At 38.5% G+C, this 26388-nt stretch overlaps 3 protein-coding genes across 4 annotated transcripts; 2 read left to right on the top strand and 1 right to left on the bottom strand.

Annotated features, from left to right (window-relative positions):
* Window positions 1-258: 258 nt before the first annotated feature.
* On the top strand, window positions 259-5694 carry katna1 (katanin p60 (ATPase containing) subunit A 1). Its single transcript, XM_026340810.1, has 11 exons — window positions 259-341; window positions 1341-1506; window positions 1592-1731; window positions 2212-2416; window positions 2591-2706; window positions 3182-3287; window positions 3366-3524; window positions 3935-4061; window positions 4216-4350; window positions 4598-4724; window positions 5085-5694. The coding sequence occupies exons 2-11, from the start codon at window positions 1345-1347 to the stop codon at window positions 5281-5283; spliced, it is 1476 nt and encodes a 491-aa protein (XP_026196595.1). The 5' UTR covers window positions 259-341; window positions 1341-1344; the 3' UTR covers window positions 5284-5694.
* Window positions 5695-6561: 867 nt separating this feature from the next.
* Window positions 6562-11459, bottom strand: ginm1 (glycoprotein integral membrane 1). The gene is made up of 8 exons (XM_026340812.1): window positions 11291-11459; window positions 11052-11123; window positions 10836-10935; window positions 10203-10357; window positions 9706-9865; window positions 9378-9607; window positions 8509-8672; window positions 6562-8411 (listed from the first exon to the last, which is right to left on the bottom strand). Exons 1-8 carry the CDS (start codon window positions 11450-11452, stop codon window positions 8300-8302), a joined length of 1155 nt encoding a protein of 384 aa, XP_026196597.1. The 5' UTR covers window positions 11453-11459; the 3' UTR covers window positions 6562-8299.
* Window positions 11460-11482: 23 nt separating this feature from the next.
* Window positions 11483-25777, top strand: ppil4 (peptidylprolyl isomerase (cyclophilin)-like 4). 2 transcript variants are annotated; one of them, XR_003297533.1, is made up of 14 exons: window positions 11483-11574; window positions 11874-11941; window positions 12379-12443; window positions 12549-12666; window positions 13083-13225; window positions 14616-14712; window positions 15085-15201; window positions 15293-15417; window positions 15513-15579; window positions 17580-17691; window positions 17850-17946; window positions 18109-18241; window positions 25094-25437; window positions 25541-25777. XR_003297533.1 is itself a non-coding variant. In XM_026340811.1 (13 exons), exons 1-13 carry the CDS (start codon window positions 11505-11507, stop codon window positions 25310-25312), a joined length of 1431 nt encoding a protein of 476 aa, XP_026196596.1. In that variant the 5' UTR covers window positions 11483-11504; the 3' UTR covers window positions 25313-25479. The 2 variants fall into 2 exon arrangements, 1 of the variants encoding a protein (XP_026196596.1); XM_026340811.1 differs by lacking the exon at window positions 25541-25777 and having other exon boundaries at window positions 25094-25479.
* Window positions 25778-26388: the final 611 nt, after the last annotated feature.

Here is a 26388-nt window from a genome sequence, read left to right as displayed (position 1 = left end):
ACACCAGTGCCTCATGGAGCGCCTTTAATGAACAATTTAGTTAGACCTTTTATTACTTGTTGTTGTTTTTACCACACTGCACATTTCATACTTGAATGTTACGTAGTTTTATTTTGAAAGGTTTCAGTGTGCGCGCACACACACACACACACACACGCGCACGCACACACACGCTGTGCACATGCGCCGTTGCGAACTTCCGTGATGCCAACTGGACTACAAAGGTCCGCAGGTTGACTGGTATTTGTAGTCTCCTGTGGTGAGTCCGTCTTTGAACTGCTACAGCGGAACTCGTCACAACAGCCGCTGCGAAGACTTCAGTGAGTGCGTTCATCTGAAAAGTTGAGTATTAAAACGGGACGAACTGGGTTTGTGTAAGAATTCTAACCTAGTGTTTAGTTATATTGCACTGAGCAAATGTAGTTTGTAAGTTTTGTAAACATAGAGCATTTGTAAAAGTTGTTGCGTACGTTAGCAGAGATAGGAAACCGACCCCCCCAGCATGAAATTCAAAGTGACGGATATATTACGTAGTTCGTTTCTGTAGTCTCAGTGTGACGGACAGCTGGTGTTAATTGTAATTTATCCTGCTGGTGTTAATTGTAATTGTAATTTATCCTGCTGGTGTTCAGTGTTTGTGTTTTTACATTAACAGACAGGCTACGCTAGCGTCTTGTCCGTGCAACCTAACGTTAGACAGTTGTGTCGCATGTAACAGCTAGCCGCAAACATTCAGATGGGCGAGGCTGCGGCTAATTAATGGAATAAGACGTTAAAGTGATCGATAATAGTTGTTATATTACACAAAATGTTACAAAATGTTTGTAGAACACGTGTACGTTTTTGTAACGGTGCTGTCTTTTCTCTATTTGAATGATGTGACGACTGCAAAACGTGTCAAAATAACAGCACATATTCACAAACGGTTTTAAAAACAAAAAGTGGCTGCTACCAATTTCAATTGTGTACTGTGACTCCATCATAACCAGTAATGTCGATTCACTTCTTTCTTATTATTGTAGCAGAGATTGGGATCAGGGCATTTCCAGAAAGAATTAAGACAAAAGTATGTTTAACTCATTTTATCCACAGAAAGTGTGTCTTATGGTCAAATAATTCAGTGCAATGGCCTCTATTGTAGCGTTATAATCAAGAGCCTTAATTTAACTGTTATTCATCTTAAGTGTTTGGAGAATAACAATTTCGTTGTCTTTCAGTCTCTGTGCTTTAGCACATTTAATTTGAAATCCATTTTAATTAATAGTAATGCATGTCAGACAAAGCGGGGGCTATAATTTGAAGTATCTCTTTGCCCTATAACCCTGTCCGTGCTTCCACAGCGCCATGAGTCTACGAGAACTTAGTGAGAACGTGAAGCTTGCTCGAGAATACGCCCTGCTTGGAAACTACAGCTCAGCCAGCGTTCTCTATCATGGACTGCTCGAACAAATCAAAAAGTATGTGTACACTATGCGGGACAGCGGTTTTCAGCAGAGATGGCAGCAGGTAAAAGTGGCGTTAATAACTAATATGATCAAACCAACAAGGAATTTTCTGCCCCTCTTATGTTTGTCTGTGTTTATTTTCTCAGCTGTGGCAAGAAATTAGTGAAGAGAGTCGACAAGTTCAGGAGATTATGTCGACCCTGGAGAACTTTCAGCTTGACACGACGCCTGCTAAACCCACTAACCATGATGATTGTGAAATAAGGCCCGTGCACGTTGAACCGAGGTATTGCAGTTGGATTTTCAACTGAATTTTGAAGTTCCCCCATTCATTGCTTAAGTACTTTTCTCGTCTACTACTACTGTTCACCTTTGCAGTTCCCAGATTTGTGATCAGGGGTTTTAAAAACGATTTGTCTGTAGTCATATGATTGAGATTAGCAAACCTGGTTCCCTAGTGTGAGCAGCTTTGTCCCTGCTCTGCCTTGTAGAAGGTGGCTTGTAAACTTCACACTGCCTCTTTGGTAGTTTTGCTTATCTTCTTTTCTAAGCCTGGTTGTTTTAATACACTTGTTGAACATTCCCACAGCTTTAAATCTCATTCAGTTTGTATTACTGCTACGAAATGGATCAAAGTATATGTCTACATAAGTCCAAATTTGCATTGCTCTTTTAGAGCTCTGGCATGAATAAAAATTAACAGATATTGTGATTTGTGATTATTTGTTGTTAATAGCTCCATCTTCTTCCTCTTCTCTTCTCTCAGACATTCTCCGTGTCCAGTCAGGAGGCCTGCTAACCCTTATAAAGACAGCAAACCTCCAAACAACCGCCTGAGCGCCGCTGTGAGGGCTCAGCAGAGGCACACACCTCGTGGGGCCAATGGAGACCGAAGCAAACCCCCCAAGGTCAAAGAAAAGAAGGAGTCAAAAGAGACGAAGGAGGCTGGGGGCAAAGCAAAGGATGATAAGGTGGACATGAATCTACCTTCTGTGTCATTCCATTTGATTTTCATTGTTGATTATTCATTATTGACATGCTGCTTGTGTACCTTCAGCATGACTAGCCTGTCATTCCAGTTTTTCCTCTGGGACAGGCCACATGTACAGTACATTCAGGGAAGGTGTGTTTGTTCTGCCTTCCAGAACAAAGCAGAAGTCCAGGAGAAAGAAGTGAAAAAGTTTGATGGCACTGGTTATGACAAAGACCTTGTGGAAGCTCTGGAGAGAGATATTATATCTCAGAATCCCAACATTAAATGGTATGGTTTTACTTTTGTTGGCCTGGTTCCTTTACAAAAGATAGAAACCAGAGCACAACAGCTTTAAAAATTTTGTTTGTGATTGTTAGAAGTCATATTGCTTTCAGTTTGGGGGGAAAAAAAGCAGGCGAATATTAATATACCTTTACAAAAATACATAACATTTTATGAACTTCTTAACAAATAGCTGCACGTCCTCACACAACTGGATGAGTCACACGTGCTTCATGAAAAGATGCTGTTTTCAATCAACAAGGCAACAGAATCTGTGATGTACATTCAGCCCCTCTCAAAAATACACGGGTCATTGTTGTAGTGATGACCATACCAGCCCACACCTGGACAATACTGCTTAAATTGTGCTGTTCAAATTTCCACTCAGGATGCATAAGATATCTCTGATGGTGCCTAGCTACTAAATGTATGCTTAGCGTGAGTTTCTGATGTGCAGCCTGTGTCTTACCTCTTTGTGCAGGGATGACATTGCAGACTTGGAAGATGCTAAAAAACTCCTGAAAGAAGCGGTCGTGTTGCCAATGTGGATGCCAGCCTTTTTTAAAGGCATAAGAAGACCATGGAAGGTAGTGGCTTATGATATTAAATGTTAAATTCTGTTGTCGTATGAATCGCCATTACACAGAAGTCATTTCTGATTTTAGGGAGTGCTAATGGTGGGACCCCCGGGCACAGGGAAAACACTTCTGGCCAAAGCAGTTGCTACTGAATGCAGAACCACATTCTTCAATGTTTCCTCCTCTACACTCACGTCCAAATACAGAGGGGAGTCTGAAAAGCTTGTTCGCCTTCTGTTCGAAATGGTGAGCTCATACGCATTTTCTTTAAGGATTTTTGCATGTTTTGGCTTAATGTGTACCACATCCTCCTCCACTGATCAGTGTACACCATATAAGAACTAACTGACTGAATTTTTTGTGTTGGAAGTTAAACAAAAAAATTAAATGTAAAAGTCTTTCTATACTTTCTCCTATCTCAGACACATCTCAGTACAACCAATGGTTGCCTTAATTACAGCAGTGAACAGTGACTGAAATAATCATTTGAATATACTACTGGTAGAAATTCTTGAATTTTGGATATTATGGAGCATGAAAGCAAATACCTGATGGTGTACATTATTTTAGAAACTCTGCCTTCTCAAAGAACAGCCTGAGATTAACTAAGATCGTTGAAGCTTCTTCTGGACTCAGTCATGCTTGTCTTCATGCAGGCTCGATTTTACGCTCCCACCACAATCTTCATTGATGAAATCGACTCCATGTGCAGCCGCAGAGGCACTTCAGAAGAACATGAAGCCAGCAGGAGAGTGAAGGCAGAGCTGCTGGTGCAGATGGATGGTACAAAACCAATGAGACGATCACATACTGTGATTTACAAAATCACAAATTACTTGTATTTGGTTTTGAAAATATCTTTTATGAGTGAAACTGGGGAAACAAAATGAATTCTCCTAATTCATCAATTAATCCAGTCGTTACTGCTGTTGGACAGGTGTGGGTGGAGCATCAGAAAACGATGACCCTTCTAAGATGGTGATGGTCTTGGCTGCCACCAATTTCCCATGGGACATTGATGAAGCTCTGAGGAGACGACTGGAGAAGAGGATCTATATCCCTCTGCCTTCAAGTATGTGTCTTCACTACAGTGTAACCTCCCTGCACACCACAAAAATCTAATCTAAGTCTAACTGACCTGTTCAATCAGGATGACTTTATGTATTAATTTACAATTATGTTTCATGTTGATCTCCACTAAACAACCAGTCAAGCATGCAACATGTGAACAGCATCAACTTATACAGTGTTGTCATTGTTACAGTATAATCACGAAAGGTTGTGGGTTGCTCTGCTCGCTTTTGCCTTTTTCACTACAGCCAAGGGACGAGTGGAGCTGCTCAGGATCAACTTGAAGGAGCTGGAGCTGGCTGGTGACGTGGACTTGGACAAGATTGCAGAGCAGATGGAGGGTTACTCAGGAGCCGACATCACTAACGTGTGCAGGTCAGATTGTTCTTCATATTACAGTTGATTTGTTTCACAGGAGCTTCACACAGTTCAGAGTAAAGTCAATAAATGTGCACCGTGTCTGACCTCAAATTCTGCCAATGAAAAAAAAAAAAATGCTTTCTGGAGAAATGGAAGGTAATTTTTTAGAAAGAAATTGAATACATTCACACTTTGTTCTATTTACAGTTCATCTGTTGTAGGGTGGGTTTCTAGTAGAAAACCAGTATAATTTAAAACTCTGAAGGCAGACAGTAAATAAAGTGAGGGTTGCAAAGATTTCTGGTGTATTTTGTGAAATCTGTGTCATAAATAGCCCTGGAAATGTTTAAATGCAAGTGTTCTGTACCGCTGTAGAGATGCCTCTCTGATGGCCATGAGGCGAAGAATCGAGGGCCTCACACCAGAAGAGATCCGCAACATCTCGCGGGACGAGATGCACATGCCCACCACCATGGAGGACTTTGAGTCAGCTCTGAAGAAAGTGTCCAAATCTGTGTCTGCAGCCGACCTGGAGAAGTACGAGAAGTGGATTGAAGAGTTCGGGTCTTGCTGAAGGAAAAGGCATCCAAGTAGTCTGCAGGTAACAGTGACTTCTAGTATGGCTGTGTGTCAGGCAGTGGAATGTGGAAGAAGCTAATGTTTCTACACATTAGGTAAATAAGTGCACTTGAAATGGAAAATGTTCGTGTGTGTACAAGGTCACAGCACAGACAAATCAAATGCAGCTGTGTTCTGCACCACACTGACAAAGATGTTTTACTGCTACATTGAATTCATCAGTGTCACATTTGCTTTGTACCTTTGTATCTGACAGTGATCCCTGTCAATCACTTTACTTACTTTGTTCTGTTTTTTTAATGCACTTATGTGGTTCTAGCACACTTTTCCAGATGTGACTTGTTATGAACAGAACACTAACAAGATATTTAATTAAAGTTAACTGTGTTTATGGATATTAAAACTATCCTATGTGTATGTGTATTTATTCATTGGTCTATGGTGTGGTATGGTGCAAATGCATGATCAGTTTTTAGTTTGTTAAATATAATACCAGATTTTGCCTTAAACAAACACTTACTATATTGTGTATGTAGTACAAGAGTTCAGACAAGCCTTAAAAAAGGTTTTGGGTGGGCTATATGAACTAGGGTAGGAAAAGGAATCGAGTGGGCTTGATGTTGACTCTGGGTTTCACTGTGACCTTCCAGAATATTACATGCCTTACCTTTGGTGTGATCTTTGTTGGAGAAGAAATTCTTCCTTAACACTTTCTAGTGTCATGAGCATCAACAACTCTTCCAAAGTCTTGAGAAATCTCCTTTGTTCAGGATATGTCTTACTTCTACAACCCTGTGTTATCAAGATCAGACTTTGATGGTGATGAAGAACCAGATGTCTCTTCTATAAAACAAAAGAGAAGACTCAAACCTGATTATTAACCCATTGACTGAAGGACTCTCATTTCCTCTACAAATCAACACACAAACTGACACAAACATTAAATAAATCATTAGGGTATAATGGGTTGTCTAACTTGATTGTGTTCCTTTTATCCAGTTTTAGGAATTGCATAATATCAGATATTTTCAGTTATATTCATGCATTGTGTTTACTCACAATACTGTTTATAACTTCCATGTCTACATCAGCATGCCTTTTGTATAATCTTAATTATTGGATACTTGGTTTTAGCCAAATTACAAATGCTAACTAGACCCTGAAAAATTCTTAGTCCTTGTGTAATATTATAGCCAGATCTGTCTACAAATTTTTAAAACAATACTGTAAGTGCTGACTTTGGGGGGAAAAAAAATAAAAAAATCAGAATTCATAAACGTGATGGTCGAAAGGAAAGCATTTATTCAGCAGTATTTAGACCCAATTACACAGTCCAGCTGTAAGTCATACAATGGATGCACACAAATGCCTCGAAATAGTAACACCTGGACCTAGGAACATTTAAACAAAGAGCAAAGTAAAACATTTAGCTGTTCAGAAACACCTGATTTCATGCCTGGCATACTTTACAGCCTAATTTATGTATCCTCTACAGAACTTTGTCAGATTGAGTTTGAGGCAGGTTTCATTACAGGTCAAGTTGTCTTGAGTCGTCATGCATTTTCCTAGTTTAACCGTATGAGCTGCTGATACAACAGCAAACTGCATTCACTAGCTAGAGTACACATGCTACAGCAGCACATCATGCAACTTGCAGCTCAACTGAACTCAGGTGAAACAGAAAGTGATGATCTCAGCCGCTCTTAAGAGTGCAACATTTTTGGAATGAGAGAAAAACATAGTGAGACTAGTTTTAAGTAAAGAAAACTACCTTTTTTTGTGCTGAGCCTACCTGGTGCCTCACACAGCCTAGTGCAACAGTGGAAGTGATACTCAGTAGGTCTAACATCATCACTCTATCTCTATAAATTACAACATTTACCACAACAAAGGTACATCTGTGCAGGTTCAACTCCCAAATTCACAACTAAGTGTAGTTTACACTTGGAATTCAAGGGCAGAGGATGTGCAGACACTATTTCATGTCAGTCCAGTCAAAGCAGTAGTTTTTGTGTATATAAGGGCAGTTCCAGAAGTCAAATAGATAATCCTGTTTTTCTCAGAAACCCCTATTCCCTACTTTTTGTAGGCTATCCATAAGACATGACAGTAAAAGTGAATGTAGTACACGTCTGCAAATGAGAACAAGTGAGTGCTGGTTGCTTCACCATGGTGATGCCTCCAGTTCATTAAGCCATCGCCCTCTTCATTGCCGATTCTACAATCAACGTTTTGGAGGCTCCACCCTAGTCGCCTGGCAATCCACAGCTCGCAAAAGTGCTTTGAGACAAGTGGTGAATATGAGGAGATGTGCAGAATAAATAAACTGGGTGTTCTCTCTTATTTCTATTTAAATAAAAGGACTTTAGAGCTCCCATAGTCTATAGACAATCAACAATCTCACTTAACATTCGGTTTCATTACTGACAGGAAGCCACACGCAAAATTATAGGAAATTCTTTTTTTCTTTCAATCCACACATTTCCAATCTTGCCTAGTGCTAGAATAGAATGACATACTGATTGCCTGGGAATCTACCCTGACCTATAGGTTTTTGTTAAACATAGTTTTTTTATTTTGTAGAAACAAATGATGCATAATATGCAGACCAGCTATTGGCAGATCTTAATATATCAGTTTTCTCCTTTCTCAACAAGAACGTGTCACAAACCATTCCTTTAATAGACTTAAAAGCTCAATGCTTTTGACCATATCACACGGTCTTCAAAAAGAACAGCCACTAAATGGACCTCGAAATGAGAGTGATAAACAAGGATCACAATAGTAATAAGAATTCACCGCATTGCTATGGCATGTTTTGAAAGTGGATTAATGGTACTGCTTGCAACAAGTTAGACAAAACAAGTAATGACATAGTATGGGTTCACAAATGTGAACATAAGCTGGGGGGGAACAACCAGGCCATGCTGAAAATGTGAGACAGCAACTGAGGTTAAAGAATAAACCAGAACAATCTGACAAACTGAAAAGAGTTGGCCGAATCGCTTCTTTCAAGGCTTCTTCTCATCCTCCTCTGCTTCTGCTTCCATTTCAACGTTCTCCAACAGAGTGTGCTTCTCCTCCTCCGGCATCATAGTAACGTGGTTTAGGTGAAAAATGTGCCTGAAAAGGAGAAAACATTAGGGCAGGATGTGAGCTGGTCATGTTGAATACGCCTGCATATTCCAGCAGATTCTTAAATCAAGTCAAAACAACTCACTTGTGTTCACAAGTTGGGAAGAACATGTCCAAGATCTTGACTATGACCGCTGACCCGACAACTCCGATCACCACCACCCACATCACTAGGAAGAAGAGAGGCAGGGACTCGGAGCAAAAGTGCCGCAGACGCTCCCTCAGCTGCTCCACCCACTGACACATGGCCTGAAGAGAGGGTGGATGGATTTTTTTTTAATATTTACCGATAAGCCTTCTGTCAATCATCTAATTAATAAACGTCTACGGGCTTTTTTTCACCAAAGGAACTTTGCCTGGGGACCAGGAACCTTTTGAGGAAGTACATGGAATTTAAATTTAATTTAGGGATAAAAGTCCTGGGGTGGTGCTTCCTGAAGGTCCAGGAAGTATGAGGGCCTTGCAAGTACCACAAAGCATTTTACACAGCCAGCATTTCTTACAAACTCACTGCACACATGAAAAGCGACTGGCTGTCATGCTTCTGATATGTCAGCAGTCTACTTTGCATAATATTCCTGGGGATTTGGCCCTGCTGTGGAAATGCAAATCACACTTCCTTTGACTGGACTTCACACTGGGACTGACTATCACAAGGACAGTTCCTGAACTGGAAAGAAAACCAGGAACTTGCCAGGGAAAACACCTTAATGATTCTGCTTTATTGCATTTGCATTCAACATTTTGTTTTTGGCACGAACATTTGCAGGATGTTAGCTGACAGCTTCAAGGAAGTGACATTCCTCTCTCTTTTTTTTTGCTCCAGTTGACTCCCAACAACTCAATGTGTCAATTTCTTCTTCCTAGATAAGAAAGCACCCAAACCACTGGATCCTCAAATGGTTCAGCACCAAAATGTGTCATCAACTAGCACTAACATCAGACTTTACTCACAGAATAAGATGATATGAATTCTTTAGGCGGAGTTTCCATCTGAATCTGATCTGGCTGGCTCGGCTCTCTGTCATCAAACTCTTCATCGTATCTGACATCATACAACAGGTCGGGGTCCATACGCAGAGGAGTCTCTGGGAGCTTTCCGGGAGCTGCAACCTCTTCCTGGGTGGTCTCTGTGTGCTTCAAAGGGTACTGGTTGGTGGTCTGGGATATCAGCTGGTCTTCATCTGATTTTAAAAGGGTAGAAGAAATAAGAAAATAAATGGCTACAGTGGACAGTGTTTGCATAATAATAAGTACTAGAAAGTGCACCATGTCTTCTTGCCTTTTCTGGGATTTGGTGGATCTGTGACAACAACATCATTCTCTCTGGGAACCTTGAAGATTTCACTGTGACCGATGGGGTAGATGTTGGTAAACTGAGCCAGCTTCTGGAATTCTGGGCTCATCAGTATCTTCACCTCACACATGTCAGGCTGCTGGACCTAAATAATTCAAGTGAAACCATACCCCAATATTTATATTCTGAACTTTGTTTATGCAATTATTTATGATGAGCTAAAAACAGAGCAGTCTATTGTAAAATTATAATGATGTTGGCTTCAGAGATCAGGAATTCATGTGTAAATATTGAATCATTTAGTGAACTCTGATACTGATTAGTAACAGATTTGCATGATTTGTTAGCATAAATAAGTGAGCACACTTTAACAGTTCAATCTCCCTGTCAGTGACAGGGAATGACAGATGTTTTTTTCATGATACCCACTCCTAAAATTCAAGTTTGACAGCAAGATGACATGATTCTGAACAGTTGTTTACCTCTTTGCCCTCCATCTCGATTACTTCACTGAACACCTGCAGAGCCACTACCTCCTCCGAGTCACTGTACAGCCGGTTCTGGCTCACCATCACCCGGGTGACAGTGGACACCAAATCCCCAGACTCAAAATCACTGGTTCCATTGATGCTATCCACTGGAGAAAAAAAACACACACAAATCAGTGTATTCTAAAGCTCTAAGAAAGATGTGACTATCAGTTAATGAATCTACTATTGAATCAATAGTAACTCATGAATTGTCATTATTTGGGTAAAATCTCAACAGCAAATTATTTTTGTGATTATTGATCCATCTATAATATAGTAATATACAGTACATAGTAACTATAAAGCAATCAAAAATGATCTAATTAATGACATGATCTGTGATTAAATGAGCGATATATATACAGTATTTGCTTCAATTGATCTATAACAAATAAAAATGGAATCTTCCTAAGATTCTTCTTCTTGATTTCACTGTATTTAACAGGGTCCTGAGTTTCACTATAAATGTGCTAGAATTAGCCCAAAGGTTTATTATCATCTGCTGTATCTTATGTTATAATCGTTTAGCAGTTGGGTTCTGAGTTGTCTGTCCCAGCTGTTTTGGACTTTTGAGTACAAACTTACAGAGAAGTGCCTGACAGTTGAACCTGGTGACCCCTGACAGCTCTACTGGGATGTCATTGACCAGCACCTGCTCATCACCCACTGATATGTTTAAATTGATCTGAGAGAAAGGATGAAATGTGAAATGTGAAACGTGGCTCATTCGTCATTTTCCATAAATGAAAAGAACCCATCATTGCACAACATTTACTTAGCAAGTTCCCTGAAACTACACACCTGCAAGTTGTTGGATTCCTGTAACTGCGTGTCCGCCAATGTCCCCGCTGTCACATTAATGAGGATGTTCTCCTACGGGCATCAGTAATAAAACACAACAAGAAAAATGACACAAAGAGACGTGAGGTTCAGCACCACCATGTCTGCCAGCCCGGACATCCCTTCATCACCAAGCTAACACTATGCTAACGTCAACATCATCATGTTTTGTTGCCGTTTCCTGCCACTTTGAGCCTTACCGTGTTAAGCTGCCTAGGCGGCGATTCTGTGCTCGCCACTGAAGCAAAAAGTAGACATGTAATACAGACCACTGGTCCTGTCATTGCCATTTTGTGTTGGAAAAACACCAGCAGCGAGAAAGCTAACACAAAAACATTAAGCAAGACATATGAAGTGCGCATGTGTGAGAAACTCAAATTCCTACACCGTTCTCGCGAGACCAGGAACGTCATCATGGCGGTGCTCCTTGAAACGACGTTGGGAGATATTGTTATGGATTTATTTACTGAAGAAAGGCCTAAAAGTAAGAAAATCGATTATCTGGACACAACAGCAGCAGTTTTTAGAACCGGTTACTAGTTGAGTGAGCTGTGGGGAAAGCTAAACTACAGAATAAGGGTGTTGCTAGCTAACGTTGTTAGCTTGTGTGCTTCTTTTCATTTGTTTATTTAACATTTGCTAACAATTAAGCTAATTCACCAACAGTAACATAATTTTAAGAAACCAAAACATTAATGGCTTAATACATGTAGAGAGTTATTAAGGGTTTAGCTAGAAATGACTCGGTTTAACATTAACCAATGTGCTCTGTTTCATTTATAGCTTGCCTAAACTTTTTGAAGCTATGCAAGATAAAGTACTACAATTATTGCCTCATTCACAATGTGCAGGTAAGGCTACATGGTAATGTTACTTCGCAAAGTTATCTGATCTTAGATCTATATCTTAGATCTCCTTGATTCACACAGGGCACAAACTCATCTTTATTCACCTAAAGAGGGCGATGTAGTCACAGAGGAGAGCAATGAAGTTTCAGGCCACGGTTCATACAAATGTAGAAAGGACACATTCTGAGGACATGGTGTGAAGAACCCTAAAGGATACACTTGCAACACTTTAATTTCAATCAGAGTATTTGACTCATTCAGGAAAGGTGATCTCATGTGGAGAAATAAATAATGCAATGACAAAGTGTATGTTAAGATGTTTAAATTGAACATTTTTACTGTTTCACTTGTGATGATACTGTGCTTTTCTAATTTAATTGCCTAACTTTGGCTTTGTGTGATACATACTGTATTTAACAATGCGCCTGTCTCTTCTTAAGAGAGACTTTATTGTGCAGACGGGAGATCCTACTGGGACTGGCCGTGGTGGAGAATCTATCTATAGGTCAGTCTTCATCACCATTTATTTTTTTTTAAAGACACCACAAGTCAAACAATCATGACACCTTTTCTCTTGTGTGTGTGTGTGTGTGTGTGTGTGTGTGATTAGTAAACTGTATGGCGACCAGGCCCGCTTTTTTGATGCAGAAAAAGCACCGCGCATCAAACACAGAAAGAAGGGGACCGTATCCATGGTAAACAATGGGAACGATCAGCATGGTTCTCAGGTAAATGGACCCCTGCATGGTCTTAGTGTACAATGTTAGCATAGATGGTAACGTAGTAAATTACTGCATATGTTTGGTGTAAATTGCTGTGTAATTGTAAGATAACTGCCGTGATTAGTGTGTAATTAGTACAATATTAGAAAATGAGTAGTTTGTGAGAAATTGTGATGGATAATGTTATGTACAGCCTTCAGTTTTTTGGTTTCACAGTATTACAGACTTTTGTAATCACTGGGCAACAGAATTTTCTGCAGGACTCAGTTTGAAATATAAATATTTACCTACCATATACTTATATAAATATATATAACCCCCAAAACAAATAACTTACTATGTAATTATTAAGTAATTGGAGAGCTGTAATTTACTAGTTTGTGTTGCATGATGTACGTAACCTGTTGGTATTCTTGCTTCAGTTTCTTATTACCACTGGTGAGAACCTGGACTACCTAGATGGAGTCCATACTGTGTTTGGAGAAGTTACAGAAGGCATGGATGTCTTAGCCAAAATCAATGAGACCTTTGTTGACAAAGATTTTGTCCCATTTCAGGATATCAGGTAAGGTGGATAAATAGTGTTGCTAAGATTAAAGGTTTACCTTACACTGATCAACAGTAACAGAAATGCTAAAGTAACCTTAGGGCTTCCTCCCTTTAATTAGCAAAGAAACAGATGTGATACTTTGGAGCTTCATCCAAGTCAGACGAATAGATAGATGATGATCATGATGTTCAACCTTTCATTCAGCATCCTCTCTACAACATGCTCCACGGGTTCCAGTCCCCAACATAGCCTTCCTGATCAGTTTATTTATTTATTTTGCCTCAGGAGACAGCAGCAATGGAAATTCCACTGGCTACAACAGCCTAGTAAAAGATTTGCAACATGTTGTTGCACACATTAAAGGACTTCAGCTTCCTACAGAAGTAGAGTCTAAACAATACTGTTACTTTTGGCTGTAAATCTTCTCCTACATACATATAAAGTGCATCCAGAAAGTGTTCAGTGCTTAACTTTTCCACATTATATGTTACAGCCTTATTTCAGAATACATTACATTTTTATCAGAATTCTACATAAGACACCCTATAATGTCAAAGTGAAAGAAGTTTGTTGACTGATGTAATAATGTACATATGTAGCCTTTGCTCAATACTAGTTGTTGAAGCACCTTTAGGACCAATTAAAGCCTTAAGTCTTTGAGAATGATGCTGTAAGTTTGGTGCCTATTTTTGGGCAGTTCCATTTGCCCTGTGTGTTATCCCGTAGCCACTCCTTTGTTATCTTGGCTGTGTGCTTAGTGTTGTTGTCATTTTGAAAGATAAGTCATCACCCCAGCCTGACATCCAGACCTCTCTGGAACATGTTTTTATCAGGGATTGCTGCATTCATCTTTCCCTCAATTCTGACTAGTGTCCCATTGCCTGCCACTGAAAAACATCCCTACATCATGATGCAGCCACCACCATAGCCATTACTGTAGGAATGGTATTGGCCAGGTGGTGAGTGGTGTCTTGCTACAGACATGATACTTGGCATTTAGGCCAAAGAGTAAAATCTTTGTTTCATCAGGCCAGAGAATCTTATTTCTCATGGTCTGAGAGTCCTTGAAGTGCATTTTGGCAAACTTGTAGTGGTTAGTTGACATTATGCATAGTTGTTTACAATTTGTAAAATTCTACAAAGAAGTATTTGTACTGTATTTGTACTTTTTAGTACATACTATATTTCCAGTGAACACTTAACACAATTTTTTTACACAGTATTTTAGCTTTGAAACTTCACTGGTCTTTCATGTGATATAAGGTCTGACACAATGTATGGAAATTTTGCACTTTACTTGAGAGATCACCTGCCCATCATCTGCTTGGTTCTTATATCCAATAAATGCAGTGAGTCGGAGCATGAAGTTTTAAAGTGATGAGAAAATAATGCAATTTATCTTCAGAATAAATCACACTGTGATCCTGGAAGACCCATTTGATGACCCTCCTGACCTGCCAGTCCCTGATCGATCACCTGAACCCACAAAAGAGCAGCTGGATGTGAGTCCCTTAATCTTTTCAATATTTCAATATTGCGAATGTAGATGGTTAATAAATGATAATAAATCTTACATTGATAAAGATTTGACAGTGATTTTCTATTTTCAAAACTTTTCACTCCTATTTAGCCAGTGTCCCATCTCTTTTGAGTCTTTTGCAGGAATCAAACATTTCTAAAAAGCTGTCTTTTTTAATCTGTTCATCATGTTATAAGAGTGCAATTAAATAGTACTCTAGTCTAAAAATTGCGGAATGTTAACAGAGAGAGTTCAGCTCCAAGTACCCAAAAACAGATGTTCACGAGTAAATTTATGTTGGGTCTGAAAAAAGAAAAAAGACTATTGCTGTAAATCCAGTATATATTCTTTGCAGAGCGGCAGAATCGGAGCAGATGAAGTAATTGATGACACAGATGGGAAAGGGGCTGAGGAGGTGGAGGAGAAGCTGAAGGAGAAGGAGGCTAAAACTCAGGCCATCTTACTGGAGATGGTAAGAAGAGGAAACCTGCTCTGAGCTTTTTACAAAACATAGCAATGCAACCTGAGATGTTTTTACAATATTGTGACCCACAATTCTCCAGCTTGGTGATCTCCCTGACGCAGATATGAAGCCTCCAGAGAACGTGCTGTTTGTGTGCAAACTGAACCCGGTGACCACAGATGAAGACCTGGAAATCATCTTCTCCCGCTTTGGGACAATAAAAAGGTTTGTACGGGTCTATTTTCATTGTGCCTTAGTTGCATGTTCATTTTTTAATCACTCCTGCGAATAAATTTCAAACACTATTCTGTTCTGTACAGCTGTGAGATCATCAGAGATTGGAAAACTGGAGATTCCCTCTGTTATGCTTTTATTGAGTTTGAAAAGGTGAGCATCTTCATGAAATACAGTGTCACAAAATACCTCTATTTGCACACAGATACTACACCAGTGTATTAGAGGCAGTGTGGGGATGGGATTTATAGCTTAATGTAAAATTACTATTCACTTCCTGAGAATTAGTTTAAAAGAGAAGGATTGGGGTAAATATTCTAAACATTGGTTATAAAACTTCTCCCTATATTTTAAGTGTAGTTATAAGATTATCGGGTTAGACACCCTCAGTGACATATTGTTACTGCTATTACTTTACTATATGGACACAGTAATTAAGAATTTTACTTAAGGGCTTCACTTTGGTAAAAATTAATAGATATTGACAATTAAGATTATTTCTAAACTGTATTAGTGCCTAATGGAGAAAAGCTAACACTGAAGTACTGTACTCCCTAAATTCCTTGGCCTGCTTTTCCACCCCTCTTTAGACAGGTTACAGCTCATTGGCCAATGCCAGAATATAAAGAGTTACAGTAATCCAGACAAGATGATACAAAATCATGAGTTAACTCCCAGCCATATATAAGGATAAAATATGTCTGACCTTACATTTATATTTCTTAACTGAAATGATGAAATTATTGCAGCAGTCAAATATATCACACTTAAAGGTTAAAGGTCATCTAGCATCTCTAACACTAACTAACACGATTAGTTATAACAATATACTATTGTTTATTTCAAGTGCTTCCTTCAGGCTACCAGGCCTGGCTAGTTTATTTCCCCAGAACAGTACCCCTCATACTCAGACACACAAAATGATATTAATTTTTATTACCCATGGTTAGCAAGAAAGTTAATATGCACGTTTCCTACACTGTAAATCTACAGTATGTAATATTAGGGTAACTTACAAGTGACTAATAAACTATTGCTTCACCATCAAATGGTGACTTCTAATGTGATGTTTTAGTTAATACAATGATCCATTGACACCACTAGTGGAAATGTAAGTGCTTTCCCAGTTCTGTGAGTCATAGACTCCTATACACACAGCTGCTGGTTCATTAGGTTTTGTTGTTTAATCTAAAATCTAAATGGTAAATACACATACAATGTATATGCAGTTTTTGTTTTTGTGTTTTTTCATAATTTCACAAACACCAGCCAAAATGACCAGTATCTCACCATCCACTGCACACGGCCATTAAAGGTGCGTTAAAGGTGTATTGAGAAGCTCATCAGCCATTATAACTAGATATACACTACATACTGTGTAAGTAATTAAGGTGAAAAAATGGAAAACCCCCTTCAGTTTGATGTTTTGACATCATCACATGAGTCATTGTAATGGAGAAGTAAAACTTTAATACTCAAAAGTTATCATAAAAATAGATCATGCTTGGCTTGCTGTAAAACATTACAACCTGAGCAGCTATTCAAGGGCAACTTCCCCTTCACAAACTTTATTCATTTACACTAGTAAGAGTTCATGAGGAACCAACTGCACTGTTATTTTTGTCAGTGGTTTGAACGGGTGACAATGAATCCTCTGTACACCAGAGGAGTGGGTGCAGTTTTAGCATCAGTTCTTTGAAAATGTTCATGAACTGTATTTATAGAAGGCCGTTCAGGACTGGTGCTGAAATTGATCTTGTTAAACAGTTTAAAGTGCAGTGAATAACTTAAGCATTAGAGGGCTCTAGACTCATTTACTGATCTATTTCATTTACTGAGTGCAGCAGACACTGTCTGATTTTAAATGCAGACTGTCTGAGTAGAGTGTCCTTGTATTGTTTGTTGTAAACATGTATAGAATTTACACGTGGGTAGGTGAATTGTTAAGTGAAAGACAACAGTCTTACAGTAACTGTACCCTTCGCATTAGGGGAAATTTTGATACCTTGTTGACTAAACCGTTAATCAGTGAACTGAGAAGATAATGTGCACATTAATATACAGATAAATGACATTTAAAACTATTATTTTAAATCAATTTTCTACTAACACTGTATTTTCACGCCTTTTCTTCGTGTTTTCTGTCTCCACAGCAGGAGGATTGTGAAAAGGCCTATTTCAAAATGGACAATGTGCTCATAGATGATCGTCGCATTCATGTGGACTTCAGCCAGTCCGTTGCGAAGATCAAATGGAAAGGGAAAGGTACTCTGAAGCCTTTGTGGTTCACATCTGTTAATTATTTCTTTTTGTTTGAAGGATTATTATTTTATCCAGTGTACATCTACCTGTAGTTTCTACTGTCCTCCTCAGTCTGAGTTAATTCTAGATGTATCTTCCTGTCATGCCATTCTTTTTCCTAGGGGGAAAGTATACTAAAGATGATTTCAAAGCCTATGAGAAGGATGTGGAGAACCAATCCAAACTGGCTCTCAAGGATCAAGTAAAGCCTAAACAAGAGTATCCTTGTGTTTAAATAGTCTAGGATTTAATTTTCCAGTTTTAGCACATGATGTCAAGACATTTCATTGGGAATGGATATTTTTTTAATAATTTGATTTGGGGAACACCTCAGTGTTGACTTTGTCACCTATTTGGAGATTTCCGTAACATTCCCAAAAGTTCCAAGTATGACCTGCTAATTGAGGAGGAAGAGGAGGCAACAAGTCATCGGTCATCTGAGAAAAAGCACAAGGAGAAGAGACACCACCATCATTTAGATGATGAGGATGGCAGGAAGTCCAAAAAGCATAAGGTATGTTTACCCACTAGCCCCTAAAACACATTTCAGTGAGCCTTTAAATGCCATGGACAAAAACCATAAATTCATATAGTGTTATACTCTCACAAGCATAATACTTTGAGCATAGAGTAAATGACTGTGCAGTTTTACTTCTGTTTTCACCCCAGTGACCTATACTAGTCTCAGAATGTCAGTTTTTCCATATCTATATGAAGAAAATCATGTGATCTACTTATCTTTTTGTGTAAATCATCAGTAACAAATCCTCAAAAGCTCAAATGTTTTGCAGATGATAAAGAAAGCCTCTCTAGAAGGTCTTTTATGTATGCTTTATTCAAAAAAATAAAAATAAATCACACTCTACTAAAATATCACTTTACCTTAAGGTCTGTACCCCAATCATAAAATCAGTTTAGGTCATCGTTTCAGCTGAATTAAAAATCTAAATAAAAATTTCTATTACAGACACCCTGAATAATATTAAAATCTACAGAAAACAGAACTTGTCCGCAACTTCCTAAGCACTTATGTCTTTATTTTTATTCATATACAACTCTGGAAAAAAAATAAAAGACCACTGCAAAATAATCTGTACTTCAAGATTTATCCTTTATAGGTGTATGTATTGGTGAAAAGAACAGCTTTGTTTTACTTTTTTTTGAACTGCTGACAATATTTCTCCTAAATTCTAAACAAAACATATTCTCTATAATATATATTTAAAGGAAAAATAATGACACAGTACCTCATGGAGCAGAATTAAATGTGATTGTGTAGGACAGACACTGGCTTATATATTTTTATTTAATTGACATTACTTTGTAGAAACCTGTTTTCACTATTTTTCTGTTATTTTATTGTCAAAGTCGTCAACTTTTATTGACCATAATTGATTTATAATGTCAATAAAAAGATGACACATCCAAACGGGGGGAAAACTTTTTATAGGCACTGTTTATCAATAAATTATCTGGAATTATAATTAGTTTCTTCGGGTTTTATAGATGAATATAGCTGGGTATCATCGACATAGCAATGGAAATAATAGAGTGTTTCCTAATAATATTGGGGAAGGACATATGGAGTGAAAAAAATCGACCCATGCACAAAACTCTGTAGCTAACTTTTATGTGCATGGAAGACTCATTAACATGCACATACTGGAATCTATCTGATAGATACGATTTAAACCACCCTAGTGCTGTTCCTTTAACCCCAATGGCATGTTCCAGTCTGTGCGATAGAATGTTGTGATTTATAGTGTTGAATGCAGCACTAAGATCTAACAAGACAAGGATAGAGACAAGTCAGCTGTTGCTAAGAGACAATCATTAATGACCATTAAGAGTGCACCTTCTGTACTATGATGTACTCTAAATCCTGACTAGAAATTGGTATTGTTATTCCTGCACAGGTGGTCACATCATTGCTTAAAAACTACTCTTTCAAGGATTTCAGAGATAAAGGGTAGATTGGATCAAGCCATTGATTTGGATCAGACCCACTTGGTCGGGCCATCCCCAAGCCATGTGATAAACTGTATTGAATTACAACCTAAATGATACAAAACTTTAAGGTCAAGTTTCTTCCTTAATTTGTAAAGTTTAACAAACCAGAACATTTAGGAGTTATGGCACTGTGTAAGTGCAGGAACTGAAAGTAAAGTGAGGATGCTTTCAAGAATAATGACATGAATAGATTTCATTTTTTAATTATCATCTAAAATTAAATGCGTAGGATAACATCCTTGATTGTATGGAACTATTGATTGGTAGTCTTTTCTTTGAGTGTGGCATTGTTCTGCCTCTTCTACCATTTACACTGTCTGTGTTTCTATGTAAGCTGTTACCTGGCTGTCAGCCAAAAGTGCTTTGTCTATTTTAACATTTTGATATAAGTTTCTTCAACTTGTGGCAGTTTAAAAAACAAGTGATGAATGAAGGTGCACATGTGCAGCTAGCGACTTCTAAAATAAATAGTTCTGTGTAAAGAGACAGGTTATCAGTTCAGATTAAATTAAATCTGTTTCCATTTCAATGAATGGCTTGTAGTTATCTTAGTCAACAATGTGTTTACTACTGTGGAAAGTTTAGGGTGACTTAGAAGTTTCCTTGTTTTCCATAAAAGCATCCATTTTTTCATCTGTGCTAACAAGTGCAAGAGTCTTCTAATGATTCTTAGATAAGACAAACTCTATTAATCCCCAAAGAGAAATTCAGGTAGTCTTGTAGATAAGCTACAAGACTTTGCTGCCAACTGCTTAGGCACAAATTCTAGTATTTAATCTTTTATTTAATTAATTTATTAAAGGTCCCTTATTACGCTTTTCAGGCTGAAGTATGTTGGTCCTGGATGTCTAAAGAATGAGTCTGTACATTTTCATGCCGAAAAACCGTGTTGATCGCCTCCGCTGACCTGTCTGAAAATGTGCTTTTTAGGCCCTTTGTCAAAGCAGCCGTTTTCAGGGTGTGTTGCTTAGTATGCTAAAAATGAAGCAATATAAAACTTAGCGAATGACAGCCAGTCCTAATTGGTTTGGCTCAGCATTCTTTCTTTTGGTCTTTGAAGAGAGGGTCTCCAGCTGATGGTTTTACTTGTGGTAAGTGAACATTATCATTGTAATACAGGGTGGACTCTGGAGTCTTCAAGTACAGTAAAGATAAAACAATTGAAAACAGCAGACCAAAGACAATTTTCTTAAGATAAAAGTAATAACACTTGAAGTACCTGCACATTTGTTGTGAGCAAAATGTTGGTGGCGGCTCAACATCCTTTTGTCAGCATCTTGTCCAACATGACAAAGTAAAAAAGAAGAAGTCTATTAGTAACAACAGTGTTTGGATTAACTCTGTAAAACACATTTAATTGAATGGATAGCTATAATTTGTCATAAATAAACTGCAGTACTGCTGCTGAGCTTTATTAAACAAAAAACTGTGGCTGTTCAGTCTGCCCTCAGTAATAGAAATTGAAGTAGATGAAATAACAAATCCACAAGCTTACGTAGCTGTAAAATACAAACAATATACCTGATGTTTGTAAGAGACACATCCTCTGTGTTTGTGTAACTCACTACATACCAACCACAAATAAACCTGTCTCAGGAGTTCTTTCGTTTGTTGTCATAAGACACACAGCAACAACGTTTGGTATGCAGACAGCACCCTCATCTGGACCAAGCCTGAGGCGGGACTATGTGACGTCAGGAAGGTAAAGGATTCTAAACGGACCCTTGTGGGTCACCTGAGGATTTGACTAAACATCAAAATGTGAAAAAAAGAGAAAGTTGACTTTTAACATAACATGCATGTCTACATGCATCCGTAGAGTCATATTAATGTAATGAAATGTCCAAAAAGTGGATTTTGCATAATAGGGGACCTTTAATTTTTTTATTAGTATTAATATTATTATAAAACAAATAATTATAATAATTTGGCCTTTTAAATTGATAAAGCTACATTACAAACACAGCATGCCTTTGGAACACAGTATTAATATTTGCTACACTACATTACACAAAGTATTTTCTTTAAAAAAATGACATTTCTAAGTGGCCATCACGTTTGAACAATGGTACATAACCAGTTTACCATGTTCAGACGTGTATTGTGTTTAACTAGCAGATCATGTTGAAATTGGTATGGTCAACCCACGTTTGTTACTGCAATAATAATATCAAGCTTGTCAAAGCATATCTTACTGTATATAAAGTGTGTTTCCTTGTTCCTCTTGTTAATATAATATTTGCCCTACCAATATTTATTTAGTTCTTGATTTCATTCTGTGTGGGAGCCATTTGTCTCTGCTGGCTTTGTCAGGTGAAACAATTGGGTGAAACCCAGGTTTGAAGCCTGTTTTTTAAATAATGTCTTAAGCTCTGACACCTAATCTGGTTGGAGTGTGAACAAACACCAGTTTGCTCTTTTGTCATATTTTTAGTCAGATCTCATTATTTCCTTATTTTGACCAGGAAAAATAAAATGATTCCAACATGAGCCTTCATTTTGGCACTTGATTTAGATTGAGTTTTCATTTAGTTTTCATTTTAGTCTCATTTCCATTCTGAGTTTATTATGTATACATAAATAAACCCAATATTTATGTATACACGGGGACTGTGAGTAGAACATTTTGAGGAAACGGCTGTAACCATCTTGTGTACAGTTACCATAGTTACAGTTATGTGACAAGACGAGCGCTTGTCTAACATGAATACAGTGATATTTGCAGCACTAACTAAATGTTAAGTTAGGTCCTTCCTGTATTTGAACCAGAGCAATTTGGGATTGTTGAAGAAGCTGATGTAGCAAACAGGCAAGAGTTTGTGATTTGTCAAATGCTGCAGTTTGTTGAATATTCAATTTCAGTTTAATTTTATTTATGTAGCGACAAATCACAACATATGTCATCTTAAGGCATTTTACAGTGTAAGGTTTAAGATCTGACGAAATATAACTTTATACAAAAAAAACCAACTACACCCCTCTTTAACAAGCACTAGGCGACAGGATGTTTTATCAAAAAAAAACATCTTTTGCAGCAGTTACAGCCTGGCAAACCTTAGGCATAGCTGTCATTTTTGATTGCTTTCCTTCCTCAAAGTCCCTTCCACTCTGTGCAAATATCCTACTTTACCACCTCCAAAGCACCCCCAGACAATCACACTGCTTCTACCATGCTTGACTAAAGGCATTAAGCACTGTTCTAGCATCTTTTAATTTGCAATTATGCATCCCACAAATATTTTTCTGCTTGTCCCGAAGACCTCAAACTTGCAAGACAATTGCAAAAGGGTTTTTCTCATTTCTTAATTGGCCTTATAAAATCATTAGCTCGGATTAGCAGCCAGATTAGCAGCCAGACCAGGAGATTGATACAGAGGATTATTTGACCTATTTGACCTTGACTTTGAAAGTTCATTAGTTTTTTTTTTTAGCTCTTAAGCATTTATGGTATAATCATCAACTAAAATCATGTGGTGTAATGCGGGATGAGTCCAGCACCATCAGTCCAAATGTTGTTTATATCGGATAAACATAATATGTTCTGTTTTGGTTTTGTTTTTCTGCATGTTAAAGGGCGTCCTTGGTTTTGCTTCATAAATTTTGTAATATTTGCAGTATTGATACTCCTACAATCATAAAATTAATCACGCAGTAAATAAAAGGCAGCAGACAGTAGCTGTAATAATGAAAATGGTGTTCGTTGTACTCAGTTAATAAGTTAATACTCTAGATGCTCTAGTTGCCCAGGTGTAAGGATTTGTCTATTTCCACACACAGACAGAAATATCACTGCTTCTGAAATGTATTCACAACAAAAACACAGGGTGCAATAAAACTTAGAGACGGCAGTCGTCTATAAACCCCAGGGTTACTGGTTCGATTCCTGGTTCCTCCTGGTTCCTCTACTGCAGCAGTCCAAACTACAATTTCCCCAAAGGGATCAGTAAAGTGTTTCAGGTTCCTCCTAGCTACTTGTTGAAACCCCATAGTAGTGATATATACTGTTTGGCAACCACAAATTCCCCAAGGGGATCAATAGTGTGTCATTATTAATTATTAATAGAATTCAACTAAATGTGATGTCTGTAACAGCACAAATTGACCCACTAGGAAACCCTAATGTGTTTTTATTTTATATGACCACCAAACCTAAACACATTGTTTTGAGACATCACTTCAGTCTTCACTCTTTTTGTTGCTCTCAATAAGACTTGATCACTTGTCAACTATTCCTGAGCTATCTGCTTTCTCAGGTGATTTAGGTGTATGTCATTATTTGAGGTGCTGTGACTGAGACAGTCTCTGACACTGGGCGGTGTGCATTTCTCAAACTAAGACAAATCAAATTCAAAAGGCAGAAAAACACCTCCATGTTTCATAGTGGAGGTTGTGCTCTTTGAGGTTTTTCCTCTGAAAACAAAATTTATGTGACTTACGGTAAAATGCACATTATCGTATGTGCCTAAAAAACAGAATCTTCCAGAAGTGTCGTTGTTGTTTAGCTGAACACACCTGGGGACTAGGGTTGACATCCCTTGTTGAGACATTTGCTATTAGAGGGATCTGTACTCACATACAGACGAGCACAGGCTTCTGCTCGTACTACAACTATGTATACAGACACAAATACACACTTAAAAACATGTTGGCACATCTGGACAGTAGAAACAACTGCTTATATGTTGTGACTTAAAGCACTTCGGGGTGCTTAGACTGGGGTAGTGACGAAATTATTAAAGCACAGGTGCCACATTTGGATTTGCCTCCACCTCGTCCATGCTTGGCAGACGTTTTCCTCCTCATCTGCTCAGATATCTCTAAGTCCATGTTCAGCGTGGTGCATGCAATAAAACCAAACACTCGTGCTGGACATTTCTATTTTTAAATAGGCTCAATGACTGTTGAAGAGGATTGACAGCGACGGCCTTCCTTCCTTCAACCTTTGCTTGATTTGCATAAAATATCACTACAATCCACTCAGCACCACTTCTAAGGGTTACCAGTAATCTCGAGTCTGCTCACTCATCTCTTAGTTAAACCTGTAAGAAGTCATCACTGATGATGCACTGTTCTAACAAAGTAGCAGCTTTTCTAGGAAATCGTGATCCCAATTTCATCAACCCTAAGTAGGTGTTGTGGTAGGTGTGAGCACCCACAGTTACAGCAGGGGCTTACCAACCACACATTTGACAGTTGCTGGAAATGTGGAATTATTGTTATTGCTGTGTTAGTTTCTTAATTATAAAAAAAAAAAGGTTCTTATCGTTATGGGTAATTGTACTGTCTTGAACACAACCTTATGTGTTTACCTTTACTCACTAACAGTGTCACGCTCCCACATTTCCCATCTTCCCAGGACAGTGAGGAGAACCGCAGAGACAGGAAAACTGGACGCCAGCGCTCTCGCTCTCGCTCACGGTCCCGCTCCCGCTCCAGAAACAGGGACCACAAACACAGCAAGTCACGGGTCAAACATGGCAAAGAGGGACGTGATAAAGCCCACAGCCACAAGGACAGGAGCCGCAGCCGCTCCCCAAAGAAATCCAAGGATAAGGACAGGAGTAGATACAGATGAGGGCAGGAGGTCGGGGAAGAGAACAGTGGAGCCTTAATTGTATACAGCATGACTAATAGGCCATCTACATGTTCACATGCCTAATCCCCTGGCTTCCTTTCAAATAACTTGACCTTAAAGATCAGGTGATTGTTACTCCCTTGCTGCACTGGGTTGAGAAATGCTTTTTATATATTAAAAAATTCCACAAAATGTGACATTTGTCATTTTGTCATTTGAATACCACAGAAGACTTCCTCATCTGAATGTTATTCACTTCCTCTGCACCTTACACGCTGCCTAAATTAGAACAAAGGTGGTGCCGCGTGTATCATCGTTGACTTCAGTTTCTAACAGGTGGGTTTGTTTATACTCATAAAATGTGTGCGTGGAAAATTGCTGGGTAGAGTGTGTGTCTCCCTCCACCCGCCTCCTCATCGAGCGTTTACAATATCTGACTGCACAGAGTTAGAGCTACAGCAACATTTCTCAAGCGTATAGAGGAATGTTTTAGGTCTTTAGTGACAAAATGGAACAGAAATATACCTGATCATAACTTCAGTACTGAGGAAAATCACCTGCTGAGGAAGCTTAGGTCCAAATTGAAATCCTTACGTTGTGTCCACAAGGAATATTTTAATTTGAAGACACTGATAATTATTTTCATATGGTAGTTTGACCTAGTTCTTCGAAGGAGATTTAGATCTTGAGAGGAGACGATGGAGGAAGAGGAGAGACTTGAGCACTGTGTGTGTTTTGTGCTCCAGCTGTTTTGCTTTGTTTAGTTTTCAGAGTGATTCTGCTGGAGCAAGGAAAACAACGCCGGACATTTCAAAGTTTTCATGGGCTGTCTCTTGAACCGAGGATTTAATTTTAGAATGGATTCTACAAAACATGTAAATGTCAAAAACGGATTATTCTTTGTTAGGAGAACAGAACTGCACGAGCAGGAACCACCTTGAATTCTCTGCAGTTGTCTGCAAACAAACACGTGTGCATCCGCACAGTCCCTTCACCGAATATGTCGTTTTTAGAAAAGAGTCTTCGTGCAATGTTTTTAGTTTCCCGAAAATACACTGCTCTGTTGTGGGCGGTGG

The sequence above is a fragment of the Anabas testudineus genome, chromosome 24 (assembly GCF_900324465.2).
Source record: "Anabas testudineus chromosome 24, fAnaTes1.2, whole genome shotgun sequence".
Lineage (NCBI taxonomy): Eukaryota > Metazoa > Chordata > Actinopteri > Anabantiformes > Anabantidae > Anabas > Anabas testudineus.
Note: the sequence above shows the minus strand (reverse complement) of the source record. Positions and strands in the feature narration are given on the sequence as shown.